Below are 27,309 nucleotides of genomic sequence, written 5' to 3'. Positions count from 1 at the left end.
TTTCCCCTCTTTTCTGAGACTGAACTCTTAGAAGGTAAAGAGCTACTTGTAAAAATACTTAGTTCCAGGGAATAAAATCTTGTAGTTTCTCTTTTGCTCCTTGGATTCAGTACTAAGCTCCAGTGGGTGCCTGTGTACCTTGTGGGGAGGGGAAAGCAGCATCCAGCAAGAAGCTATTATGCATCTTGAAAGAGTCAGATATTTTTCTTAGCACATCACATGCATAGATAAATGCTAGAGGTGAAATGATTCTGTGTGGGGATGTATGATAAAGTGTTTGGCACTATGGAAATTTCAGACACTGAGAAATGATGGTCCACAATCCGTAAGTGCTTTTAATAAGATAACTATCCGCTTGTTCGCTTAGATTTCTTGTAGTTGCATCTTCCACCACTGGGTGTTGAAGGGTGAGCAGATACAGCTCAGTGAAAAGGATACAAAAGAAACCACCTTTGCATTTCGAGAAATGTTTAGCAGCTTAAGTAGATTCAGAGTATAATACTGTTGACAGTGCATAAATGACAGCTATTTTCTGTTTATCTACATGCTACTCCATTCTTTGAGCCTTACTATTATTATTTAAATATGAGTATCTTAAGCATCTTTTCTCCTCAGAAGCAACCCCTAGTTTTTCTTCCACTTTGCTTTCACAAGGTATTGTCAAACTTTTTACATGTAAGAGGAAAAGCGATATACGCTGCCCTCCAGCAGATATAAACTAGGCTCTAGACGTCCCATGTTATGACACAGTACTCAGGAAACAAGGGAAACAGAGGTCTTAAACCTTAAACGTTTCAGTGTGGTTTCCTTGCAGCCTTCTGGTAATCCTTTGAGGAAACAATTCTGTGGATCTTTCTGGAGACAGCAGAGCACAGCTGATCTTCAAAATGGTTATTTTCTTTTAGCATAATATAGCCAGTGCTGAGGTCATGGGGGCTGCCGCAGCTGTAGTCTGACTGCAGTGGTATCAAGTGCGTTTGCTTATGCTGAGCGCAAGCCAAATTACATGCTGCTGCATCCTAGTGCCTTCAAAATTTAGCTGTGCTACTGCTGCGCTAGAGCTATGTGGTGTGACAAGTAAGCTTTCCACTAGGCTCCTGCAGGGGTTAAAATCAGCGGTAAAAGAAATGCATTGTTACTAGTACTTCTGAGTAGTATCTCATTTGGATCTTGATGTGAAAGCAGAATATAGTAAGTTTCAAGTGACAGAAACAAATTAGTTCAATATCCTAGGTCTCAAACCTTGTCATCTTGCATGAAACACCTCTGACAGCTATTGTGGGAGCTTGTAGCTAGTGGGCAAAATACAAAAATCATTAAGCTCCACACTTTGGAATATAAGGGGGGGCGGGAAGCAGGAGAGAGAAACAACAGTGACAGCATTTTTCTGGATTTTCTTGTCTAATACAAAATGCTAAAAGTCTCTTGGAAGAAAAGCTGCAAAGACTGGTGACACCTTTCCCAAACTAAGGCTCTGTGTAGTGGTCTCATGTCTCAGCTTCTTTGTGACATCCCAAAGCTGCCAGCCCATGTGCCAAGTCAGAGCATCTCTGAAGGACTGCTGCAGCTGACAGCAGGATTTGTAGTTCCTGTAAGGAGCCTCCAGTCCCTGTTCCTGCTGGCCAGTATTGAATGGCTGGCAGCAAATGCAAAGCCAGAGTCTTGACGATGCAGTCTAAATCTGTCTGACCTGAAAAGTGCAAAACCCATCCCTGGGCTCTGTGGTGGCTCTTGGCTACTCATCTGCACCGTGAGGGTAAATGCCCACTGTCTTGTTAGTACCCTTAGCTGCTGACAAACTTGCACTGATAGTTTTGAGGCAACGGCTGTTGCACTTTTTAGTGCTGTGTCTTGGTGTGTAAATCAAGGTTGGCCAAGGTGCGTCTTTGAGGCCTTTGCAGGCAGCCCACTAAAGGCCTTGTTCATGGTGGCTATCTTTGGCCAGAGCAGTTGGCTGGGGATGGCTGGAGTGCATACAGGTCCCTTTGGCTTTGCTGGGACTGGGACTAGATACTCTGGGGAAACTGGGGGTTTGGAGGCGCCAGCCCCTGAGCATTCTGCAGCTTCCCCTCCCCAGGTGTGTGCTGCTGACTGAGATCACTCCCCCTGCACTTTTTGGAGAAGCTGCTGAAGGACCTTTTCTTGGGACCCACAGTGCTTGCACTGCAGTTGGTCTCTTCTTTCTCACATGGCTAGGAAGAGGGCTCACAGCTCTAGCGCTTGAGGCAGTTGAGAAAAACTCAGGGGATGTTAGGCTTCGGGCCTAACTGGCTTCCAGCATATGCTGAGCTGGAGCTTCAGTAGGTGGCCTCCAGCCCAAGCTCTTTGAGCCACCCACCTTCAGCAATGCTCCAGTGGCCCTGGCACAAGCTCTCTGGCTGTGTTTGGTGCTCAGAAAGCCGTGGGGGCCATGCCAGCCAGGTATATGAGGTAGGGCTGAGGGAACAGAGAGTATTTCATGTTTTTCTTCTTTCCAACATCCCCATAAGGAGGACCAGCTGCACTTTATGAGGTAAACTCTCCATAGTCCCTATTCAAATGGTGTCTCTGAGTACCAGGCATTGTATGCGTGCAAATCACGTGAGGTGCCCTGACTACTAGCCATTCCCCTGAGGCTGTGCCCACATCTGTCTTGTGTGTGCAGTGGCAGAGGGCATGCAACGCTGGCTTGCTATGAACTGGTAACCCATGAAAGTGCCTTGACTACTGCTGGGGCATAATCCAGAAAAGTCCTTCATCTAGGGAAGGGCAGAGCTGCAGCTGCACTCAACTAGTTAACAGAGGATGATGCTAGGTATGTTTAACGCTACCACCCTTTGCTGGGAATGGCTTGGCTCTATGCTGCAGGCCTGTGACAAATTAATAAAGTTAAGTCTTTAATTCCAAGCTGTATTTTGACAATGGAGACCAAAACCCGTGTGGTGTTTCACTTAAAACTTCATTGGTTAGTCGTTACTTTTTTTTTTTCTTTTCTTTCTTTCTAATTTTGTTTCTTTGTTTTGTCTACTTCAAGCATGTATTTCCTTTATATTTAAGATAATACCTGAATGCTTCAAACTAGGTGGCTCTGCAAATCCCAGGTGGGTCAGGGTCACAATGAGTAAATGCTACCTCCTTTTCCAGAGCAAAACTGATCCCAGAAGATCCATCTCTTTAAAACTTGGGAAATTTATGCTCCCAGTACTACTAATACAAAAGAGTCATTATGTAAATGCAGAGTCTTGGTGTTTTTCCTTAAATACAACAAATGTGAACTCAGTTATATAAATTTATACATGTTAAAAAAAAACAATGAATATGTTCTCCTTATATGAACAAAAGCTCTTAGAAATATTGCCTACACCGCACAAGCTTCTGGAATGCTTTCTTGAAATCTTCATTAAAGATTGTGTAGATTAGAGGATTAATAAGGGAATTGATATATCCCAGCCATGCTAGGAAATTAGACACGTCTTCTGAGATGTGACATCTTTCACAGGTATTAACAACTACTTCTTTTACAAAAAAAGGAAGCCAGCAGATCACAAACGCCCCCAGGATCAGACCCAGAGTAGTTGCTGCCTTTCGCTCTCTTGTGCTAGAGATTCTCTGTTTTTTCCAAGACTTCTCGTGCTTAGATTCAGACCTGGGGCTTCGTACGGTGATATTGATTTTATCACAGTCCACCAGTGGATCTGATGTCTTTTCTGTTGTGCTGGGCATTGAAGCCAATTTGGTGCTTCTTTCACCTGTGTCCAAAAGGACTTGTCCATTTACCTCCTCCCTGACGATCCGGCTGACGCTTCTTCTGTGAAATGTCTTTGCTGCCTTGTATATCTTGTAATAAAGGATCAGAATCAAGGCCAATGGGATATAGAAGGCGCCAAACGTAGAGTAAATAGTGAAAACAATGTGGTCATGTTTGATGATGCATTCATCATCCTTGCTGGTTGTTTGGTGCCGCCAAAACAAAGGCGGCATGGAGATAAAAATGGATATTATCCATACCACTGCAATCATGATACCTGCATGCTTTGGTGTCCTTTTCCGTGCATATTCCACAGCATCTGTGATTGCTCTGTACCGATCCAAAGCAATGGCAGAGAGATGCAAGATGGAACATGTGCAACATGTAATGTCCACGCTCAGCCAAATGTCACACACCACTTGCCCCATGATCCATGTCTCCTTTACAATGTAGACAATGCTGAAGGGCATCACTAGGACTGCCACAAGGAAATCAGTCACTGCAAGAGAGCAGATTAAATAGTTGGCGGGGTGGTGGAGCTTTCTTGTCACAATTATTGCAGTCATCACAAGAGAATTGATGGCTGTTGTCATTAGTGCAAGTACAGACAAGGTAATGGAAATGAGAATCTTGGATGTCACCCATTTGAATAGTTCTGCTGACGTACTGTTTTGTTCTGTTGAGTTTATTAAATCCATGTTCCCTTTTAAAGGTGATCTTTACCAGTAGAAGCTACCTGTTAGAAAAATAAAAACAGTTCAGAAAGTGCATCTCTGGTCTATAGGGAGCCTTCATTTTTGTTATCTTAAAAGACTACGGGCTCCAAAATTACAGGAACATCAGACTTATCATTAGAAATAATTCTGGCTCTAGACAGAGATTTTCCTGGCTAACATGATGTGGGATGCTCTGCTTTCTCTTTTTCCTTGGCTGTGTTGATGGGAAGGGCATGTTTGCACAGCAGGGGAGAGGAGCATGCAGTGGTGCCTGAGATGGCACTGCCCTGCAGGGTGCTGCAAACCGTGGCAGGGAACAGCCAGCCCTATCCCTTCAGCAGGCAGTGGCATCCATGTGGCCCCCGCGGTGCAGAGCCAGCCTTTTGCTAAATGCTTGGATTGTAGTGGGTTCTCAAAACTGGTTATACATGGGCAATCTCATCCTAAGATAAATACTGACACTGCCTCTAGGCTAATGCTGACTACTCTGCTGAGCAATGTAAACACTATTGAAAACAAATCCACAGGAAGTTAGTATAATGCTTCTTTTCTCTATATGAATCCATTCTTTCCCATCAGTACGAGTTCTTCCTTGTATATAGTGAAACATGGGCTTTCTAAACTTGGACATAGTTTTCTAGAGAAACCAGTAAAGTGAACAATTGCTCTATGAGTATGAGAAGAAACATTTACACGTTGAAAATTTCATTCCTCCTATGCAACTCTAAAATTAAACGGCTGGATATATTTTAAATCTTCAGATGTCTGGCTTATTGTCTAACTGAAATATTATGCATAGATTAGACTCTTGAAAACATCATTACTTTCCTCAAGTTTTGCTGTTCTCTGGTTGCTGCCATAGAAAAATGCACAGAACTTGAAAGCTGGTTGTTCCACTAGTGACTATCTCTGCGGAAACAGTACAACTCCTCTTACGGCTCCACAGGAAGTAAAAAGCAAGGAAATGTTGAGATGTGTTCTCAGTTGTGTTCTGAGGAAGTGTTGTTCCACCCTGCACTCTTATCAAGGAGGGTTTCTGAGCACATTGCAGGCTGGAGCTGAAGTAGGAGTTTCCAGCTTTTTAGTCTAGAGCTCGTAGCTCACAGTAAGATGATCAGATCATCCTATTGTGAGTTTTGACATGAGATTTCCTGTGCATGGAAGACCTACCAGATGAACCCCTAAGTGGGGTTTCCTTTCATCAGTCCTGGACTATGTAAGTGGGTTGCACTTGCTTTGCACTGGATGCCATAAATAGGGAAATATATGAAATAAATGAATTGTGTTTTCTTATGAAAGAAAGGGTCTCATTAACATAACTAAAGCTTTTTGGTATTGTGCGGAAGTGGCTTAAAAATTATCATATACATAACCTTGATCCTTTGGATCAAGTACATAACCTTGATCCTTTGGACCAATTTAGTTTGATATTCTAACCCAGGAAATGCTTAATATGCTATTGGGTTACTCAAAAAGGTTTTTAACATTGCTTGACCCCACCATTTAATTGTATGGAAGGACAAGGAGAGGAAACATCTTATTTACTGTTATTTACAAACACTACACAGAATCTTGTCCTGCACATGAGCTGATTACAGCACGCACATGCTCTTTTTCTCTCTGCGTCCCTCTCTCTGAACTTGAAATACACTTCACATACATAAAATAGATCTTCTGTCATGTCAGTGTCACCTTAAACCCCCTGAATCCACAGTAATTGCTAGGTTGCAGATATTTTTGTCTATAGCTAGCTGCCTTCCAGAGAAGGAAAAGGCAAGTATAATATTGTCTGGTGAATGTTCAACCTTTGCTAAATAAATCTTCATTTCTGAGCTTGAGTAAATACATGGGAAAAAATACTTATTGGGAAATACTAAGTCTGTTGATATCCAGCAGTTGATCATATTTTAAAACAGTTACTCATTATGCTTAATTACCTTATAAATTTCTGACTCTTTAGATATTAGTCTTTAATTGCAAGCAAGCAAAAAGCAATTTAGATATAATGAAAGTTGATTAATAGCTTTTGAAAGATTATTCAGTTTGAGGCTGTGGAGTAAGGAAAATGGTATGGGTGTGTTCACAGAACTGGTGTGTAGGAATAAGTAGGTTTCCTTAGGACTGATCATGATCATGAGGCTCTTTGTAAGAAGCACAGTGACAGCAATGCACTTACTTGCCATGTGTCTTGTTCTGTGATTTTAAGATTGTCAGCCAGCATGCTCTGATTTCATTCAGGCTGAGAGCATGGGCTCACAGCAGTATTGAAGACTGCCACCCAAGTTTTCAGCATGCTGCTGTTAGATACCTATGCTGGGGCCTCCTGTTCATGGGATATAACCTGTGCTTTAATGGTACCCATCTGGAATCCCACCCTTCTATTCCTGTGTGGATTGTTAAGTCCTTCTGCTAATGCCTTCAGAACCCCAGCAGCTGGTGTTCAGGGTGGTCCCCATGAGCTGCTGCGCAGGCCAAGGAATGTGGCACCATCCAGGGTGGGCAGCAAGACCTGTCCTCCAAAGTGGTGGCTCCCTCTGAGGCTCCAGAGCCCATCTGCTGGCTGTGCTGTTTGGGGCTGCTGGTCACAAAGTACACTGTACTTCCAGTTCAGACTTTGCTGTTAGCCCCACGTGAGTATACAGAGCAAGACTTGCAGCTAAAAAAGACTTGAAAAGGAAGCACGGAAGACTTTGGGCCTTGTTCTCCAGGTAGTGAATTTACTTTGATGAATGAAAACCATCTTGCAGTCACGCTGAACTGAAGATCTGTATTCCAATATAAGATGGGTTCAGCGGTGAAAAGTATGTATTTTCAAAGAAATTCTTACAGTCCAGATATTTCTAAGGCTACTTTTGTATAACTGGCTACTCAATGCCCCTGTTGAAGGATGAAGCTTCATCTATTGGAATACATGGAATATATCTGATTCCATGGATTATAATTATTATTTTTTTTTTGGTCATCTTTACAATATGCAGCTGCTGTTGGGAAACTTTAGAAAGCCTTGAAGCTTCGATTCTGTGCATTGCATTGATATTCTCCTGAATTTAAGATTAGGGAAAAGGATGTTGCTAAAGGTTGCTTTATCTTCATTATAGATCTTAACAGAGTAATTTATTCTCTAACTGCTATTAAAACACAAGTATGATGTTTCAGTTGACCAACTGAAATATTATACTGAACAAGAGATCTGTAAACAATGGAAGTTGCTGTTTACCAAAGATAGTATGTCTGTTATCTTGGATATGTTGACATTATTTCTTTTTAGGAATTAGCCACTTCTATGGCTTTTTTTTTTTTTTTTTCCTTCCTGCCCAAATGCAGCATGATAAGATGACCCTGAATGTATCTCCTTGATTATAAAGGCAACTGTATCATCCAACTGATCTTGTTTAGGAGGCATGAGGGAAAATGTCTGTATAGCTTGATCACAAATATAAATGTGTAATTTTTACATTGGCAATTCACAGAATAAAGAACTTCATTTGCTCTCCTCAGTTTTGTGTGTGTGTTAAACCCATAAATGCCCATTTATATCTGAGATTTACAGAAGAATAATTAAATTGCTCTTGTTCAGTAGCATCAGTCTGTCCTTAAAGGTTTAGAAAACAGCACACCTTTGCCTAAACTTGGGAAGTAGTATGAATTTTCTCCAGTTGCTGGAGAAACATGGCTAGGAATGCCTTTGGGAAAGGTGACATGAGCCTACTGTTTCAGATCCTGAATTTAACTTGAACTATTAGCTTACAGCTGCTGGAGATTTTATTTTATTTTATTTTATTTTATTTTATTTTATTTTATTTTATTTGTGTCTGGCTTGTTTTAAACTGCTGTAAGCACTGTCAGGGAGAAAACCTGATTAGAGTTTAATTACTGCTTTTTGCATACAAGTTTTTTGAGTATATTTCGTGGCTGTTTGCTTGTTTTCTGTACACGTGGGGTCCTTACCAAAGCGTGTTTAGTTTAAAATGTCATCATCAAAAGTAGTAGTAGAGCTCAGGAAGCAACTGAACTGAGGATACTTAAAATACTCCAGAAAAGTAGCAGTGTTTGCACTGCCAGGTTGTCCTTTCAACTCCATTGAGTTAATACAAAGTTGTGCCAGTGACATAGAAAGATCCTGGCTATCTCCTCTCACTTAACAGGCTCCAGCTGGCTTTGAAATGATGAAGCATTTCACCTGCTAGCGGGATTCCTTGCTTTATTGGCCAAACTGGTCAGTAAGCCAGTTAAAAAAGGCACAGCTTTCTTGCTTTAATGGAAACTGACCCTACAAATTTTTCCTGATGATGGGGAGGATTCTGTGTTTGCATTCAGCCATCATGTTTTTACCACCTGCTCCTGTATAGGCTAGCCAGACACTGGAGGTAAGACTAAAATAACCATAGAATAAGGCAGTTTTAAGTACTAGAATTGCTTGAGAGCTAAAATTTCTTCCAAAAGCAGTATTTATGAGCTTGTAAAAATTCTTCCTGATATGGCTGTCACTGTCTTTAGATACCAACCATGTTGTATGCTAATGATAATTAGCTTAGTAGTGATCCATCACATTAAATTTGAGCAGAAGGAAATAACGCTCTTTTGAATTAAACAAATCTGTTTAAAGAGAATGAACTCCTACCAGATCTGGTGATGGATATGTGCTTTGTTGAGCCCAAACTCTGAAGTCTCACCAGCTGAGAAAGAGAGGAATTCTCTCATTTGATTTTTAGTGCTTGTCCTTAAAATCTGTTAAAATCTTAACTCTTCCTAAGGTTCCTAGAGCTACAGTGCATCCCCTGAAATGAAGTAGGGGTGACTGGCTGGTGTGCAAGAGGAGCTGCTTACTGGCTGAAGGCAGCTGCTGCAAACCTGCAGTAAACACTGCCATCCCTGGAATGCAAAGTAAACATCCATCAGCAGTTTGAAAGGAAAAGCAGAAATCTCAAGGCTGCCATACCTGAACTGCATTGCTATATGCTTGCTGTAGATGTACCTCCTCCTGCTAAGCCACAGCTTTAAAATATTTAAATCTTGGTGTGCTGCCAGATATTCTAAAATGGCTGTAAACTTACCCTCCCTCCCCCCTTTTTTCCCCTCTCTTTTTTTTTTTTTTTTAAGAGCTGTTTATGTGTCCATAATTACAAGGTAGAGTTATTTCCAGTCCTTCATCTGTCAGCAAACAATCACATGTGCATGCTGAAGTAATGCTTTAGAGTCTCTGTTTTGGGTCATGCTGCTTCAGTTCATGGGACTGAGCACATTCTGGACCTGAAATGTATTGGTGAAGTGGAGGAATAACTGAAAAGATGTTTAGATTTTGCTGCTTGAGTCTCTGTTAACTGTAGTTATTTATCATTTCCACTTGTAGAAGGTCACAACAGACCTATTTGTAGAAACATAGACCACAAATAACTACAAAACTGCAGATAAATCAATTGAACTAATATCATACACAATTCTGCCTACCAAGCACCCTCTTGGGAGAAGCATGGGTAAATAAATAGGCTTTGCAGCATGCCCTGAATAGCAATATAACACGTGAAGGAAACAAATCTCAGAATCCTGGAGGATACGTGCCTCCAGCTTAGAGATGCACAAAGCCATTTATTGTCTGAGTCCAGGAGGTCTGATTTGTTAGAGAATGGCAAAGAAAAGTCCTTGAATGCAATGCACAAAACTTGCACAGTAAACCCACATCTGACACTTTTCTTAGCCATGTTACCAGTCTAAAAGTCCCTGTGTTGGTGAAACGATACACTGCAGTATGTTTTGTGTCAGGCACAACAATGATGCTTGCTTTAGTTTTCTGGACAGCTCTTTAAATTCTTTCAGCCAACAAAAATAATCCCAAATGACAAACTCTGACAGACTTAGCCCTGAAAGTTACCAGCCCAGATGTCTCCTCTGTCATCTTATTGCTCCTGGACCAAAATCAACAGGATGGAGGTAGTGTTTCCACTGAAGCAGCTGAAACATAAAATCTGAGGGTTTGCTCAAGCTGCCAGGGAAGCAGAACTTGCCCTGTGCCTCTGGGTGCTGCTAAGAGAGGTGCAAGCACCAAGTCACTGAAAACCAGAGTGAAAGCAGTAACCTCTGTTAAAGGGACAAAGTGAAGTGCTGCGATAGCTCCTGTTCTCACCTCCCTGTTGTCATCAACTCACCTTCATGTTTCCTATTGAGGCCACAAGAGCTGCAGCATGCTGGCTGTGATCCCTTTGCCACGTCTCCCTCCAGAAGGCTGTGGTCCTCGCTTTGCTACTCCACCAGCATTACCAGTTGCTCCACATTTTCCAGCCTGCAAAATACCAGACTCTTCAAGCCCAAAAGTGACAACCTCACAAAGAGGGATTCACAGGTGTCCCATTTCAAAGGCAGTTCCTGGGGAGGTATCCCCAGAGCTAGCTTTCAACTCAGCCAGGAAACTGAGCAGAGTGCTCAGCAAAACCTCCCTGGGAAGCAGGGTTGCTACCTAGGTGGAGTTAGTCTGTAATGCTCTCCTCCAGGCGTTTGCCATGTTCCCTCCTTGCATCCGTTGGATTGCAGCATAGTCTGTTGCTGCTTGTGAAGCCTGCCTGGAGGATACCTCCCCTGCTTATTGTCATCATATCGTGGCAACTGCTGCATTTGCTTATATGGAAGAATGATGTTCACAAAGTAATTATGCATTCCTTGCTGCTTCGAGTGTTGAAGTTGAGGGTTTGGTGGTTTGTTTTTTTTTTTTTTTTTTTTTTTTTGTCTCCTTTTGGAAAATTAGTCACTCATCTGTGTTTGCTCTTTATTTCATGTCCCTCTGCCATCTGTTTTAATCTAGCTGAGGGGGATGGGGAGGGGAAAGGCAAGCCAGCTTCCCAGCGAGCACTCTGGGAGTGAGGAAGGAGGAACAGCAAGAATGACATGGTCCACAGCATGACAGGCTTGCTTATATAAAACAGTAAACATGCCTCCCAAATGTAGCTTCAGTTGTTGGGTAGCTGGACTGTGAACCTGTTCTGAATTTGATCATTTTGGCTGAAGAAAGCGGAAAAAAACAGACCTATATTCATAATGCTGCCAGAAGAGATGGCAGTGATTCATTTTTTGTAGTTCATTAAACTGCAGGGCTCAGTTCCCTCTCCTCTTTGAGGCTGATCTGACTCCACGGTTCAGACCTCTTATGGCAGTGGTCTGGGTGTAGCTGTCTCTCATATCCTGTATGGTCTGGAGGAGCCCCAGGTCTGGGAGATCTAGGGCCTGGACAGCAGTCCCTGTGGGAGCCATATAAATAAACATCTGAGAGAAATAGAGTACTGCTGGGCATCCCATTGTCCTGTGTGAGCTCTCCACTGAGCAAAACCCACAACTGCTCTACAGACAGACAAATTCCTGTATGGTCAACATCCTGTCCTTAGAGGTGTGTGTGTGACCACCTTGTCTGGGTGGTCAGGGTCCAAGCTAGTATCTTTAATTTATTTTGCATTTAACAGTCTGAAAGGTTCTATTCAACCAAAAGTTTTCTATATTAGGAAAGGATGTTTAAACTTTGCTTTTCCTTCCACAGAATTGAAAAAAAGATTTTTTGTTTGTTTATTTTGTGTTGAGTTTCTATTTGGTTTGGCAATGATTCAAAGGACCGCAGAATTTTATGCTGTGCAGGAGTGGCTTTCTTTAACGATCGTCAACTAAATTTGTGCTGCAAGGTGAAAATGGAGAATAGCTGTGCTTATATTTCATAACACTGCCCTTCAGATAAGGGCTTGAAACCTGCAGAAATGATAAAGCAGTGGTGGAGCAAGGAGGTTAAGAGGTAGCTTTACGTTCTTTGAATGGTAATAAAATGCAGCCTTGTTTCTCCCACTTCCCACTCATCCTTATGCTTCAGGGCCAAGTGTTCCTTGCCAGCCCTCAGAGAACACATGCATGCAGTTAGAAGTTAAAAACCTTTTTCATCAATTTGCCTACTATTTGCTACTAAGTGTACTATAGGCCTGTCAACCTGAAAAATCTGGGGGGGGGAAATATATATTTTTATGTAAAAAATAATAATAATAATAAAAATTAATAAAATAATTAACTGAATGCATTTCAGTTAATAGACATTTTGATGGAACGGCTCCTGTTACCGGACCTCTCTAATATGTTTTCCTTTTGCTTTAATTCGTTGGGATTTTGTCTTAATCCAGCTAGTCACATTTGATAGTTGGAGCTCATGGGAGTTTCTGATTCTCTGAAGCATTGCTTTAGCCTTTTCTAGTAGTAGTAGAGAGGTGGGTTTTATCTAATGCATTTTTCTGTATAAACTCTGAAAGCCTTTACTGAGCTGTAAGAAACTGCCTTGTTTTCTCCTGGACAGTAAGAAAACAATCTATCTTCAAATGTGTCTGGAAAAGATTGGCAAAATAAGAAAACACTATTTTCATACTATCACCTGGGTCAGCATTAGGATATTTCTTTTTCTGCTGTGTGCTTACCAGGATAACTTGGAGGAAAAACTGGCCTCAGAGGTGTTAGGTGAAAGCGGAGTGAATGTGACAGGTCGGTGTGCTCCTCTGCAGCAGGGTTTCTGCGTGACACAAGAACAGTAAAATCTGTGGTTAATTGCTTGCAATTTGGAGAGGTGCCAAAATTCACACAATCTGCCATCTCGTCTCTGCACTTTGCCTATTTTTTATTCTTGTGAAGACTGTGCCTTATTTATTTATTTATTTTAATACAAAGACAGTCTTACTGCATACTTCCTGGTGTCTTGCCTTGTAGTTTTTGTCATGTCATCTGATGTCATCTGTCATTATTCTGGTTGTCATCTGATCATCTCATAGGTTGAAGATCACAGAAGCTTAGTGTGAAAAAAGGAACACTGAGAGCGTAAGTGGAGCTTGGAATGGGCAGGTGGAAGACTTTGGAAGTCTTGAAGTAACTTGGTTAGGAAGTGGAGCTGTAGCTGTTGGGGAAGATCTCAATCTGGGAGTGTCCCCAGGGGTTTTCATTTCAGAAGTAACTGTGCGCAACGCTGGCTGGCTTGGGTTACTGTGCTCGCACCGACTTGCAGGGGACTCAAAACAACATGCCATGGCACTGTGTCAACCTATGGAGATCCAAGCTATTAGATTCCTTCATAGGAAAATAGAGACTCTTTACCTGGTGAAGTAGCAAGAGTTTTATTAGATAGCTAAGACTGATGCTTTCTAACTAGCATTGCATTTATTTCCCTCTAGATATTTCTACTAAGATTGATTTGGTCACCTACTGTGAGCATTTCCAAAATCCTGATTCTGTGTCTTAAGACTTGTCCTTTTCAGTACAGAGCTATGACTTTTGCTGTGCTCTGCATGGGGTGCCACAGTGCTGGTTCTTGTTCCTGTGTGGACGCAATTCAGTTGATACAATTGAATGTTTTAGCCAGAAGAGTTTAGTTCACTCAGTGCATTGGCAGAAGCTCTAATGGTAAAAAGCATTTGTTTCAGGCTGGTGTAAAGCAGTTATGCCTGAGGACATGGGATGCAGCCATTCTGGCAAAACTTGACTAGTGAAGAGTGGGCTTTAGCTTTTCTCCTTTCCACAGTTTCCAAATACTCTGGGACTCTTGAGGGTGCCTTTCTCCCTGCTTCAGTTTGTTATTGCATTATAGCATGCTGTTAGAATTACCAGCGTTTGAAACACAAGTTCTGGTACACCTTGTATAAGATCAGAAGTGTGGATAGGAAAGCTATGGGAATGGGGGAGGCCAGTGAGAGTGAATGAAGCTGGGGGGAGAGCCTGAGAAAGAAGAGGGGTGTGGGAGCACCTCCTGCACAGTACTTGTGTGTGTATATATCCCACGCTGCTGTTCAATCACATCAAGTGTATGCAAATGCAGTAACATCTCAAGAGCCGGGGAGCCAAATAACCCGTCCATGTGGTGCAGTGGAAGCCTGCTTTTGGGGTTTCTGTGCTGTCTCTGGGCGAGCTGTCATGCTGACTTAGAACATGGGGCTGCTGGGGTGAGAAGAGGAGGGATGCGGCTGGAGCAGTCTGGTGCCATGCCCAGGCCAGAACAGGTCTGGAGCTGGCCCACGGCACTCAGGAAAGGGCTTTCTGCATCATGTTTTGGCAGGGAGTGGTCAGCTGGCATCATGGCTTGTTGAATAATTCCTGGAAGTCTTTGGCCTTGGGCCTATCTTCAGGGGTGCAATGCTTTCAAGAATGCTAATAGCAGCAGGACAGTTTTAAATGTGTTGACTCCAAATCCAGAAAGATATACCTTTCCCAGGAAGCTTTCTGGATCCGTCAGGTCTCCTGTTGCAGACACTTTGATTACTAAATAGGGTCTTAAGCTCTCTAACACTTTGTGAACTCGCTTTCATGTCTGATAGGAAAATAACAGACTGTCACACACAGCTTTTTTCTTTGCATAATTCTGATGTAGTTGTGACACTTGACATACAGCACAGATGACTGTGAATGGCTTCTTCAAATTAAAGCAGATGAATCAGAATTAATTATGAAAAACAGCCTTATTGTTGTCCCAGGAATTCAGCACAGACAGCCGTTGTCTAACAAGATTATCCATCTTCAAATGGCCCCCCAGACCTCTAATTGATAAAACTTGTATAACTCTTAAAAGATAATCCTAAGAAACTCATTTCCAAACACAATTTCAAAGCTTTTTTTTTTTTTTTTTTTTTTTGATATTATTTTCTATTGATGTTGGTTTTCTAAGAACTTTTAAAACATAACTTTGCAATTATGAAAACCTTTAGTACTGCAGTGAAGTTAAGATAATATTTTATGCTAGGGATGCTGGTAGACAACACTTCAGCTGTTTGTTTCCTAAGACGTATGCAAGACGTATACAACTTCAAAAGATTGCTGAGCAAAGCTGTCTTTTAGATTATAATACCAATTTAAAGAAGTGATAATTTAAGCAACTCTTTTATCCTTAGGTTGTATGCTAAGGAAACTTGTCTTTTCATACGGTAAGAATATTTATTTGTAATGTCAGTGTACACTAGCAATATACTTCAAAACATTTCACAAGGACTGTTTACTAAAAGGTGTTTTACAGCACTTCTGATCAAATAATATATATATTTTAATAAAGATGATAACGTGTAATATTGTTCTGGTGGTGAATAGAAGCATCAAACTGTTTTTCCCTAGTTGCCCAAGTCTATAGAAAGCATATCATTACTCTGAGCTGCTTTAGGAGAGTCCAAAAACTTCCAATGCATTCTCAGGGATGGCATACTGTCAGTGGTTCCTGTAGTTTCTGAGAGATAGAAAGAAAATAAGAAGTGCTTTCACAAAATAACATGGTTAAAAAGTATTAGTAAAGGACAGAGGGAAAGTGTACTAATCTTCACAGACTAGAGGAAGCCTGGAAAAAATCAAAGGCAATCCATTGCTTCTGTATTATCTGTCTTGTTTGATATGTAGCAGAGCACCCTTGTCACCCTTGTGCCTAGGCACTTCTGGAAATCCTGAATTCTTTTCCCCGTGGTGCTTACTGATGCTTGTTGATGTGAGAGGTCAACTGTAAGTTGTTGGATTTAACTCAGAACTATAGCATGATGAACTCTTTTTCTACCAGGAGATTGAAAAAGATCAACTGATAACTTTGATTCTCTCTGCTAAAATTCCTCATCAGTTTTACTCTTTGAAGCTTCTAAAATTCTGGAGAGGGGCTTTTATCAGTAACATACCGTGAACAAGTAATTAAAAATATAATATATTTTTACATTGGATGCACTTATGCATGTAAGCATATATATATAATGTCCTATTTTTGTTCATCATTTCAATGTTTTATGTTTTAAGAACTTGTTGAAAACTGTTTTCTTCATGTTCAAAATGAGTTTTTACTCTTTGAAGCTGAAGAATTTTTTAATGTTAACTCCTCTGGAAAGAAGCAGTGAACAGATTCAGTGAAGTCTTCACATTTGTGTAGTCCCTTTTTCTATTTTTTTTTTTTTTTTCCCACTTCTGGACTCTCAATGCTGTCATTACATTATGGGGTTCTTTTACCTCTTTATTTCTTGATTCTCAATTTTTAGGATGTAGCCAGGTCACATATATGAAATGTTTCCCTGCATAGTCCCAGTACTTAGAGGCTTTCTTAAAAATATATGGTTCTAGATATACGCATCTAGAAAGAAAGTGTCTTCTCTAATCAGTTGACCAAAATATCTATAGCTTCAAGTAAAACTAGCAAGGCTGAAGAGAAATAGCCAAATTACTGGCTGACGACAGTCTAATTTTAAATAGACCTATCACAGCACCTTTGTGATATGTTTGTTTTATATGTTTGTGATATATGCAGTGCAGCCATCCCTAAAAAATGCCACAGGGCTGAACTAGTGCCATACTTCTTTTGAAGCATGCTTTATTATTATTATTATTATTATTATTATTATTTATTAATTATTCTTCTTTCTTTCCCCTCTTGAAATTATTCTTGAAAATCCAAGAGAGGGAGTTTGAACAGAAAATGAAATCTTGGATAACAGAGCCAGTGGAGCTTCTTTCTGGCTGATTTGACTGAGAGCTACTGTAACTTTTTATGTCCACTTATTTATACAACCAGGGTATGAAGCCAGCATAAAAATGTACTTGGTCAATCTAACAGGGCACATGAATCAGCTTTTTGCTTGCCTAGCTTGCTGTGTTAGGAAAAGCAGTTGGAATAGAAAATTAATGTAGTTCAGCATCTGAAGAAATAAATATATTGTCTTTACTTTGAAGCCCTGTCTGTTCTGTAGGTGTTTGCCTCCAGGTTTGGGGGATGAAAAGTTCCAGAACCATTAGCCGCAGATGCTGGGTTTGTTGTTAATTCACCTCTACTGCAACATCTATTATTCCTTCTGGTAACTCAAATAGATTGCATTAGACCAGGCATGTAATCACAGTACTTCCTTCTGCAAGTAATTTATTCCAGTCACTTTGTTCTCTCTGTTTCTGATAATTTTTTATTCCCCCCCCCCCCCCCCCCCCTCCATTAGAAGGCATATTAGTGTAGCTAGTTTAGGCCATACAGCTAGTAATGTCCTAAAATCTTTGAATCTGTTGGATCAGGATTAATATTTTATTGATATTGCACCTATATTTATTTATCTTTTGATTACTCCAATATGACTTGGTTTGGCCACGATGTTGACAGTCAATGCTCTCAATTCACTAGAAAGCAGCACATAGGAGAAAACGTCATAGGTATAACCATTTATGAATCAAGTAACCTAAAAAAAATTTAATTAAGAACTATAAAAAACAGCATAAGAGTTTTCAGAAAACATATCAGTCGAGACAGCAGCTTAGGAGGAAAAAAAATCTCTGAAAATACTTGTTTCCCTACTATTTTCAGCCAGCAGTTGAAATGATGTAGACCTTTAAGTGCAATGAATGTTTCTCATATATCTCAGTTGGAGAAGAGATATAACATGGAAAGTAAATGCAGAACATTGAAATAAGAAGAAAAACAAAACCAAACCTGACAAAAAAAAACCACACAAAAACACAACAAAACCCAACGACTCAACAACAACAGAAAAAACACATCAAATATAGTACAGGATCATTAGATTAACCTTATGTTATGATGAAAAGCATTGCTGTAAAATGTGTTTCAGCTGCATTTAATGGGATCAGTAGGTTTATGTTCTTATTACATTGAAATGGATAAAGATTTTAATTTAGATAATTAGGCCTGACATGGTGGTTTTTTTTTTGTTTGTTTGTTTTGTGTTTTTTTTTTTTTTTTTTTTTTTAGTATCTGCTGCTTTTATGTTGGCTTCTGACTTCAGTGGTTATTAACAAAGAATTGTTTTTCCTGTAGAGAGCAGTGTTGAAGTTGAATGGCAAGAATCAAGCATGCTCTTTATGCAGATGATGCTTTGCTTCTGCAGCAACATCCAGCAAGTACAATGGAGCTGGTGATAGCTTTCCATTGGCAGCACAGAAAATTAACTAGAAAAAAAAAAGAGCCAACACCATGCCCTTGAACAACCCCTTTCCAGCAGCACTTTGTGGCTTCTTCTTAGCAGAGGTTTCATTGTTTAGTAGCAGAGGCTTCATAAACACAGAAGATGAATTTATTGTCATGGCATAATGCGCAGCAGTAGGTGGGATGGAGATGCAGTTCTCTGGGCAGAATATAAGTCATCTCAGGAACAACTCCCTTCTTGGCTAACTATGTCTTCCCTTGGACACACAATCTGCCCTCTTCCAGATGCAGGCTTCCTAGTAGATGGATCTGTGTAACCCAATGTATTCACGTTACAGTAGATATGCACTATGGGTTTATTGTAACAATCTTGTAGGGATGACATAGTCAGCTATTTCCCCAGCACCTTTCTTAAGCTGTATGCCTGTCTTCTAGTTCAGGGAGAGAAATGTAAAAATAAACTGAGAATATTTATAAATATAATTACTTACCTCTACCATTATATGTATATTTTTAAGTATGAACCGTTATCCATTTCAATTGAAGCAGCATGACTTCTACCAAAAGACTGCTCTTTCTCCATAAAACTTGAGTTCATGCATGTAATGCATGGCAAAAGGAATTGCCTCTGTATGAAGAAGTGAACTTGGCTGCCCCTTTTGCTGGCTTGCCTCCACCCACTTTAGATCACTATGTCAATATGTACTTCTTTAGGATTAAGAAATAGATCAGTTGGGTTAAACATTGGAGATTGTTCTCTATATGTAAAACGGACAGAACAAAATTCTTGTGCTTCATTGAGATATTGAAAACTGTCTGCTGTGCTGATGGCCCTGGAATTAAAGTATTGAAGTATGGAATAAAATGTGCTGAGGCTAGAAATTATCTAGTTCAAATAATCTGCTACAGCTCTCAGTTGTTCTTCTTCTGGTCTGACTGTGGATCAGTTTAATCAGAGCCAAATCAGTTTCATCAGAGGTTGCTCAGCTGCTGCGGTGAGGAATGTTGCTAATGGTCCCCAGAACGTGGTGCTGCAGAGTGACAGTGCTCAGTGTTTATAGTTAGAATGGACAAATGCTTACACAATGCTCAAGGTAACCTTGTAAGGACAAGTAATTATTACAAGTTTGATTCTCTGCGCCAAACCTGAGGGGAACAGCTGGAGCCTCGGGGGACTGCTATTAGCAGCGCTGTATTCAGCAGATCCTTCTTTCTCCTCCTCTTATCCTCTCCTGGTGGGATAGCTAAATCTGCTGTATGTGATGAGAAAGGCTTTTTCATTCCCTCAAACGTATATGGTGTTTTGAGCACAAGGTGACTATTCCTCAGCCTGCCTTCCCTAGAAATTTCCTTCCACCTAGTGAAATAGATGCATTCCACCTGAGGCTCCTGAAGAGTTACCCAACCAAGGGTTAAGGACTGATAGCTTTAAAAGCTGTTAAGGAAAACACTGAATGTTTCTTGACACACACACACATATATATAATTATTTTTTTCTGGCATAATGCCATTAAAAATATTTTGCTACCATGACAGTTAATACAGAATATCCATGAGGAGGGTATTGTCCAGACTAAATGTACAAGGGGATCATTGTCTTGGAGGCTGTTCTTTTGCTAACGTGTAAGAGTAGAGAAGAGGCACTTGTGACCTTTTATTCAGCTACTGAGAGTGTGCTTTCTTGAATTTTTGTGTGGGTAAGAAGTATGCCTTAGAAGGAAGCTCAGCTGCGTCATTGGAGGCATTGTGTTAACAAAAGTCTGCAGTATAATTGTTGAGAAGAGACATCCGTTTAGGAAATCGGTAGCAGGGGCCTTTTTATTTGCTTGATTCCATGGCATGGGAGTTATTTTCCAGTCTGAAACTGAAGCTGAAGTATTATTTTTTTGTGTGCAGCTATATGTTTCAGTGTCATTGTATAAGAATAATGACAGCAGTTAATTTTTCAGGATTCTTCAGCTGCATGTATTGGCTGCATTGCAGGCTCATATTAAAAATTATGGTGTAAATTGCAATGACTTGCATATGGGAATAGGTCTTCTTAATATTCTCAGTTTACTACAGATGATGATTGCTGCACTTGTGCTTTAAAAGCAGTTATGTAAAAACAGCAAAAGGTGTGTCACAGGAAAGGCAATTGCCTTTGAAAAGTTTCCTTAAGCTGTGCTATTAAATATTTATATGTGTAGTCTCAGGGCAGGCAGACTAAAAAGTAATTGCCTTTAAGATCGTTCCAAATGTTTCTTGGGACTCCTGGGAGAAGCAATATTTGGATCATTTATCTATCAAAAAAGAGACTGAGCACAGGAACTTTCTTCTGACTAGTAAAAATGTCAGTCTGTGATTTTTGCTGTTTCAAGGTTTCACTTTTCATTTAAGAATCTACTGCCCTTTAAGACCATTTGATCAGAACATTAAAGGCACATTCAAATCCTGTGTCCTCTTCAGTCAGGATATTATTATTCCTATATGTACGCTCCAGTTGCTAGAGATTTAATGATTCACTTCTAAAGGGGTGAGGAATCCAAATGCCTCCTCCTGGACTTAGTTTTGTGTGGTTTAAAATTTCATTTTACCAGCTATAAAGAAACTTCTAATGCTATTGCTGTAGTCATATGCAGGATAATTGTTTGAAAAGATAACCAAGACTGCCTATAGTTATTAACTCTAGCCAAAAGGTGTAGAATCAACTACTTATTTTTCCTAAAGTTCTGTTTATGACCAGAGAAAAGTTTGTATAAATGTTCTAGACCCCATGAAACAGGATAAAGAACCAATTTCTTGAGAAAGACTTGCAACATCTTGTTAACTTCCTGTATATCTTTAAAGGATATTTAGCGTTAATTATTTAAAACAATTGAGTATCAACCTTGCTCTTGGGAAATAAGTTATACTTAAGTACCTCAAGTTGCGGAGATTTAACAGAATTGTCATTTAATAGCATTTCCCTCATCTCAAACACTGTGTCAGGAATTGTGAATATACAATGAAACAGATTCATAGTCTTAATGGTGCCTCTGTTCCTCTAGGCAGTACTACTGTCATTTTCCCACCTTAGATATGGAGTTAATCAAATAAACCTTTTCTACAAAGGAGATGTAGCCCTTCTTCCTGTACGTAGAATTACAGTAGTAATAATAATGAGTGGCAATAGAAAAGCCATGTATATACACCTTTAATAATTCAGATTTTGTGTGTTTGATCATCTGGATTGCCATTTTGTACATGATGTTTTTATTTTTTTTAAGTAACCTTTCTGTTGTTTGATAATATTAGCAACGCAGAAGCTGAATGTTCCCTCCCCTTTCTTTCCTTCAGTACTATGAAGACAGTGAAGCTAAAACTGAGTTTTTGGTTTTAGCTTTAATTGAAAAGCAGTGTGCAAATGGATAACTGATTGCTCCAGGAGAAGTAAACTAAGTACTTTTGCTCATGTGTAGTTCCAAGTCCCTTTCTGTCCTTGAGGACAAGTCTAGAGTTCATACCTCTGTTTCATACAGCTTTTAGGATGTCTTTCCATGCAATTTGACCAAATGCTCCCATCAGGCTCTCTTTCCCCATCCATACCAATTGGCAGCAGTGAGTCGGTTACATTTCCTATGGCCATCTCCGTGCAGTCTCCAAGGAGTTTGAGTAGTGAACATTGTCCATTAACTATGCAGTAGAGAACTCAGCATCAAACCATTTCTGATGTGCCTCCCAGGTAGGAGGCTTGATTTTTTTCACATCCCATGCTTCTAAACCACAAAGTCAAAGTCCAGCCTAAGTGTGCTAAAAAGTTACTGATGTTCCCGTTAGATTTTGCTTGATTTTTTGAGGACTTATTTTGTCAGAGAAAGCACAGTGTTGGCCTTATGAATGTCATGGAGAATACTGGAAACTCTGGCATATTTATTAAGCCTGGAGATCTGGGTGGAAATATAATGGGCATCAAGGTTGTTGAAAAGCCCTTCAAGACAATGAACTTACTGTTAAGAATAGCTTACTATTCTTAGTGGTGCTTTGCATTTGTAATGTTTGCCATACTAGAACCATTCTTAAACCTTATTATTTCACTTAGGTGTGGAACTGTAGATGGATTGATATAAATGATGTTTTGAAGGTGCAAGCTAGAGCTGGAGCCTAAGCACTTTGATTCCCAGCCATTTGTTCAGGCAGTTAGATAATGCCTGCTCTCCTAAAGCATCAGTGCATAGAAACTTTGGAGGTGCAGGATGCATTGAAATCAAACACTGAACTTGCTAATTGGTCCATTCCAGTCACCCTGACAAAAGATGTCTCCTCTGAGGAAGGGCCAACTAAGTTTATGTGCCGTAAACTTCAAAGAGTACAGATTCAGACATGGCAAATAAAAATATTTGTCATGCCTTGAATAAGGCAGTGGTAATTAGTTCCTAGTGGAACAGGAGAACAGACTATCTTAATTAAAGACCGTTTAGGTGGTTAACAGTTGTAAACTTCTCTCCAAGTAAAGCCAGTGGAAAAATTATTTGTTTAATAATAAAAAGACAGGAATGTCCTTGAGTCTTCCTTTATCTGAAGCAGAGGTTGAAAGTCTTTTACATAAAATGATGTGACCTTAGGATGTATTCATGAAGGATACTTTCTATAAGATTTCTTCCCAAGTCTTACTATCTATAGTAAGAAACTAACTTTTGAGGAACTGGTGTGTGGCTGAAAATAACTGTGCCTCAAAGGATCAGGTCCTTCTTCTTGTCAAGTTAACCTGGCACTTCACTAGAAAGTCAGTTCTACCTCCATATGAGACGGCTGAAGCCAAACCATGACACAGAATAATAGAATATCCTGAGCTGGAAGGGGCTCTCAAGGATCATCAAGTCTAACTCCTGGCTACACACAGGACTACTCAAAAATCAAACTGTATGATGCTCTCTCTCTCTATATATATATATATAATGTGTGTGTGTGTATATATATATATAATTATATATGTCAGAAGTATCTGATTTCTGTGCTGTTGGTAAGAGGTATTGTTTGAAAGAAGAGGGACCAGAGAAAGAGATTTTCTGCCAAGGTTGGCAGATGACCCAGTACCAAATGAGGCACCACTAATCCTGTTCTGCGTGGGTTATCTGTGCCAGGTGTTTGTAGATGAGCCACAAAGGAATCTGGCATTGTTCTTAGTGCATGTGGTGCCTCAGCAATCAAATTATGCACATGAAGCTCAGGAAACAAAAGTAGTTGGTAGACTGTCTAAAAGCACAGTTAACACTGGCATCTTCCTCTCTTGGGAGGAGGTTTATCTCCATGTTTTACAGTGAGTAAGCCTGTCTGTCTTGGCAGAGGCTGGATGAGAGATAAAAATAGCAGGAACCTGGCTTTTTCACTTTGTCTGAGGAAAGCTATCCCTAGACTTAAGCTCCTGATACTGGAGATACGTCCAGTTGATATTTATTTTAACACGGTGGTATACCTTGCTTGAGTGGATGGATGAAATAACATAGCCAAGTCTGCTTCTGTACTAATGACACTAAACGTAATGGATGTGGGACTTGGAAAGTCAGTCAGCTCCCAAAGAGACCACTCCGTGTTTCTTTCTGGAAATGCCCCAAAAGCTTGAGAGAAATGCCCCTAGAAGCCACCCATATTGTAAATCCCAAAGGAGCAAGCATTGACTAGCACTCTGTCTCCTTGTCTGCACTGGTAAAAAGGATTAAATCTTATCACTCAGGAAATGGGTGGGAATAATATCTGTCTTGTGCACCTTGAGCATGGCTGGAGATGTATGTACTCCCATTGCCTCTTTGTCCATGGTCTGTGGCTTGAAAGCCCCTTGGAGAAGTTTGGAAAAGCTTTTCTTACAGGCAGGCCTTCTGCTGCATTCAGAATTTAAAAAATACTAAGCTGGAATATTAGATAGTAGGGTGAAAGTAAATTAAAACAAATCAATTAGCTACAAGTGCTATTCAGAGAGTGTTTCAAATTGAAATAGGCACCTAAGAGCATGAAGTATCCTGTCAAGTTATTGAACGTGAGGGTAGAGAATGGAGGAAGATGGTTTTAGTACACATGTTCAGCCACATTAATTAGAGCAAACTGATGATTTCCTTCTGTTGGGAACTGCTCTTAAAATGAGAACAGCTCTTTAGAGGGTGACCTCTGTATCATGCTATCATTTAAAGCTTCCCCTTATTATTGTATAAAATTTCAGTACACTGTTGTCAAAATGGGGAAGGAATCTTGGGGGAAAAATGCTTTAAAACACAAATGGTGGGATTGATTTGACTAATTGCAGCCATCTAACCCTGAATTGTCGCCCTACCCAGAAACAGTCATCTCACCTCTAGGGGACAATTGTTCTCATCCTGAAGTAGATCTTTCATTTGGGTCAGATGTGCCTGAAGGTGCTTATTTCTCCCAGCTGATTATAAAAAGAGCCTAGGAAGACTAATTCAGATATAGAAATCTGCAGTGTGGATCTCTAGAGCTAGGGGAAATGGATCCTGACCAAACTATAGCAATAATAAAAAGTTGACAGAGAAATTTTCAAACAGAACATTTATCACATCTATAGTAGTGCTACTTGGTGGTCCAAGAAGGTTGTAGAAGTGTTTAAAAGCTATGGGGATGTCAGGTTTGCAAGGATACATCATTGAAAAGTAACTAGCAGACCAAAGGCATGCAAGAAGTGTTTTTTAGGATAAGCTTGTCCTTTGGGTTTTTTCTAAATTGTGACATGTTAATATTGGGATTATTTCTTGTGGGGAATTTATCCCATAGGGCTTTACCATTTACCTTTACATCCTTGTAAAAGGGAACTCAGTGGACAGGCAATAGGGATGTGAGGCTTCATTTTGTTCAATCTCTGAACTCCTTGCTTATGAAGTAGTTGCTTTCCTGTAATCCTTTTGACATTAAAACTCTCATTCTGTCTTCTAATTGGAAAACAGTATATGGTGCTACTTGGCTTTTATCCTATTCGTATTAACCAGTTCCTCATAAGTGAGAATATGAAAATCTGAGCTGCGAGGTAATGGCCCAATGTATGGAACTAAAGAAATTTTAGAGAGTCTACAACCCTAATTAAAATCTCAAAAGATTTGTATGCTTGAGCACACCTTTTTAAAACATGCCATGGACAGCAGGATGTGCTGAGGGCAGGTGTCTTACATAGCAGAGTCTGGCTATTTCCCTATATTAAACTGCACAAGCATTTCTAATTTCAAGGAGATGAAATTGCAAGCTTTTTTTTTTTTTTTTTTTTTTTTAACTAATATGTCTCTATAAAGACAATGAATTGTGACTGCCTCCTCATCTTGTGCAGAGAACAATGAGTCTCAGAAGTCAGAAGCTTTAAAGATTGGTAGCTTAATTAGAAAGTGCCCTAAATGAAAAGTCTCAGCATTTTAATTAATTTCCTCTGAGATGAAAGAAGTTTATCTCAAAGGAAATTGCAGCAGATATGTGAGTATTGGGGATCACAAGAGAGACCTGGGCATTTGGAGTCAGAGAACTTAAACTGTGAGGTGTTTGCTCTTTGTCTGTAACTTTGAAGTAAGCATAGATGCAAACACTATATGTGTATACAAAAATAATGTGTGCATGTGTGTATGCACGTATAAAAAATGAAAACTTGAAGAAAGGGATAGGTGTCTATTCTCATAGCAATGGAAGGCCCCAGGCAGTAGCAGGAGAGGTTTCAGGGGGTAGTGAGGAAACGACACAGCCTGAAAGGGACACCTGGAGCCAAAGATGGGACCTCCACTGCCTGGGTTGGGCACCCTGCACAAAAGTCACCGTGTGTTCCCTCCCACATTGCTGGCAGGAATTCTGAGAGTTTATTATACATCTGGTGCAACAGTCCATGCCATCGGTAACCACTGGTACCCACCCACTCTGCCTGTGTTGTCTCCAGGACGGTAGCAATGTCTACTGGACCTGGGTGGGTTCTGATGTGGTCAGTTCAGGGTCATCCTCACAATATAAGTTTTGGTTACAACGCTCTTCCAACACTGAATCTATTAAGAGTTACTCTAAGTAACTTTCACATTGTTCCTCCAAAGTGATACATGGATAATTTGGAGAAGCTCCTTCGGGCTGTTATTTTTATTTATGCTGCTAGACTGGCTTCCCGGTTTCAGATCAGATAGGCTCATTTCCTTAAATCTGTGTAAAATGTATTGAATCAAGCAATGATTTCTATAATTCTATGCCTCAATTCTGGTAGAAATATTTTTTAACTATCTGCAAGGAAGCATCCACTTGACTGGTTTAAAGTTTCTTGGCAGATTCATGATTATAGTGAATGTTTTACCACTTGGAAGAGGGGATTGCTTATGAAATACTTATCAAACTTTCACTCCCTTCATCATCAGATTAGTGCAGCCTTGTGTACTAGTTGTGCAACTGGCTGCAATTGGCAATCTCAAAATGCTGTCTGATGATTTATTGTGACTTTATGCCCCTTCTGTAGACTTAGATTAGGATGTAAAGGTTACGACTATTAGGCTATTTGGAAGCATTGTTTTAATATAAGCCCATAATATTTCCTGCATGTTAACAATTTTGATAATGCTGGCAAGTAAAAGACTTTTTTTCATTTTCAAGTAAAACTATGAATGCTTCTATCCCATTAACCAGTCCCTAAAATGATTTACCATAAGTCTTCAAGCTCCTACACTGCAATGATGGCATTATATACGGGGAGGGGAACTCTGGTAGTTACTCTGCAGTTACTATGTGCTTAAAAAAGATTTGTAAGGGTTTTCTAAGAATTGTACATGCAGACACATAGGCAGTTTCATGCTTTAGAGTATCTTTGTCCACCCCACTACGCTTGAGCACAATCCCCATGATCCCTCAAGTCTTCCTGAACTGCCTTGTTTCTTCACATACACTTCCAGTGCTGTCTGTCCTTGAGTGCCAACAATTGAGTGGCATATAACCACATTGGAGCAGGGATCAACTTTGTTGTATTCATTTTCTGTGAATCCCCTTTGAATTTAAGAGCTGAGAATGATGAAGGTCATCTT

At 40.1% G+C, this 27,309-nt stretch overlaps 1 protein-coding gene and 1 long non-coding RNA gene across 3 annotated transcripts in view; one reads left to right on the top strand and one right to left on the bottom strand.

Moving 5' to 3' along the window:
- Positions 1 to 317: 317 nt before the first annotated feature.
- HTR1F (5-hydroxytryptamine receptor 1F) overlaps positions 318 to 27,309 on the bottom strand; it is a 116,111-nt gene continuing 89,119 nt past the window's right edge. For both annotated transcript variants that reach the window (XM_068691531.1, XM_068691542.1), the window contains 3 exons: positions 12,873 to 12,964; positions 10,587 to 10,720; positions 318 to 4,463 (listed from right to left, as the gene is read on the bottom strand). In XM_068691531.1, the coding sequence (XP_068547632.1) occupies positions 3,325 to 4,425 (1,101 nt within the window). In that variant the 5' untranslated portion in view covers positions 4,426 to 4,463; positions 10,587 to 10,720; positions 12,873 to 12,964 and the 3' untranslated portion in view covers positions 318 to 3,324. The remainder of the gene's footprint in view (positions 4,464 to 10,586; positions 10,721 to 12,872; positions 12,965 to 27,309) is intronic.
- Positions 8,448 to 27,309, top strand: part of LOC137860837 (uncharacterized) — a 104,590-nt gene continuing 85,728 nt past the window's right edge. The window contains exon 1 of the long non-coding RNA XR_011099224.1: positions 8,448 to 8,810. This is a non-coding gene — a long non-coding RNA (uncharacterized lncRNA). The remainder of the gene's footprint in view (positions 8,811 to 27,309) is intronic.

Source organism: Anas acuta, chromosome 1 (assembly GCF_963932015.1).
Source record: "Anas acuta chromosome 1, bAnaAcu1.1, whole genome shotgun sequence".
NCBI classification, from domain to species: Eukaryota; Metazoa; Chordata; class Aves; order Anseriformes; family Anatidae; genus Anas; species Anas acuta.
This window is presented reverse-complemented; position numbering and strand designations above follow the sequence as displayed.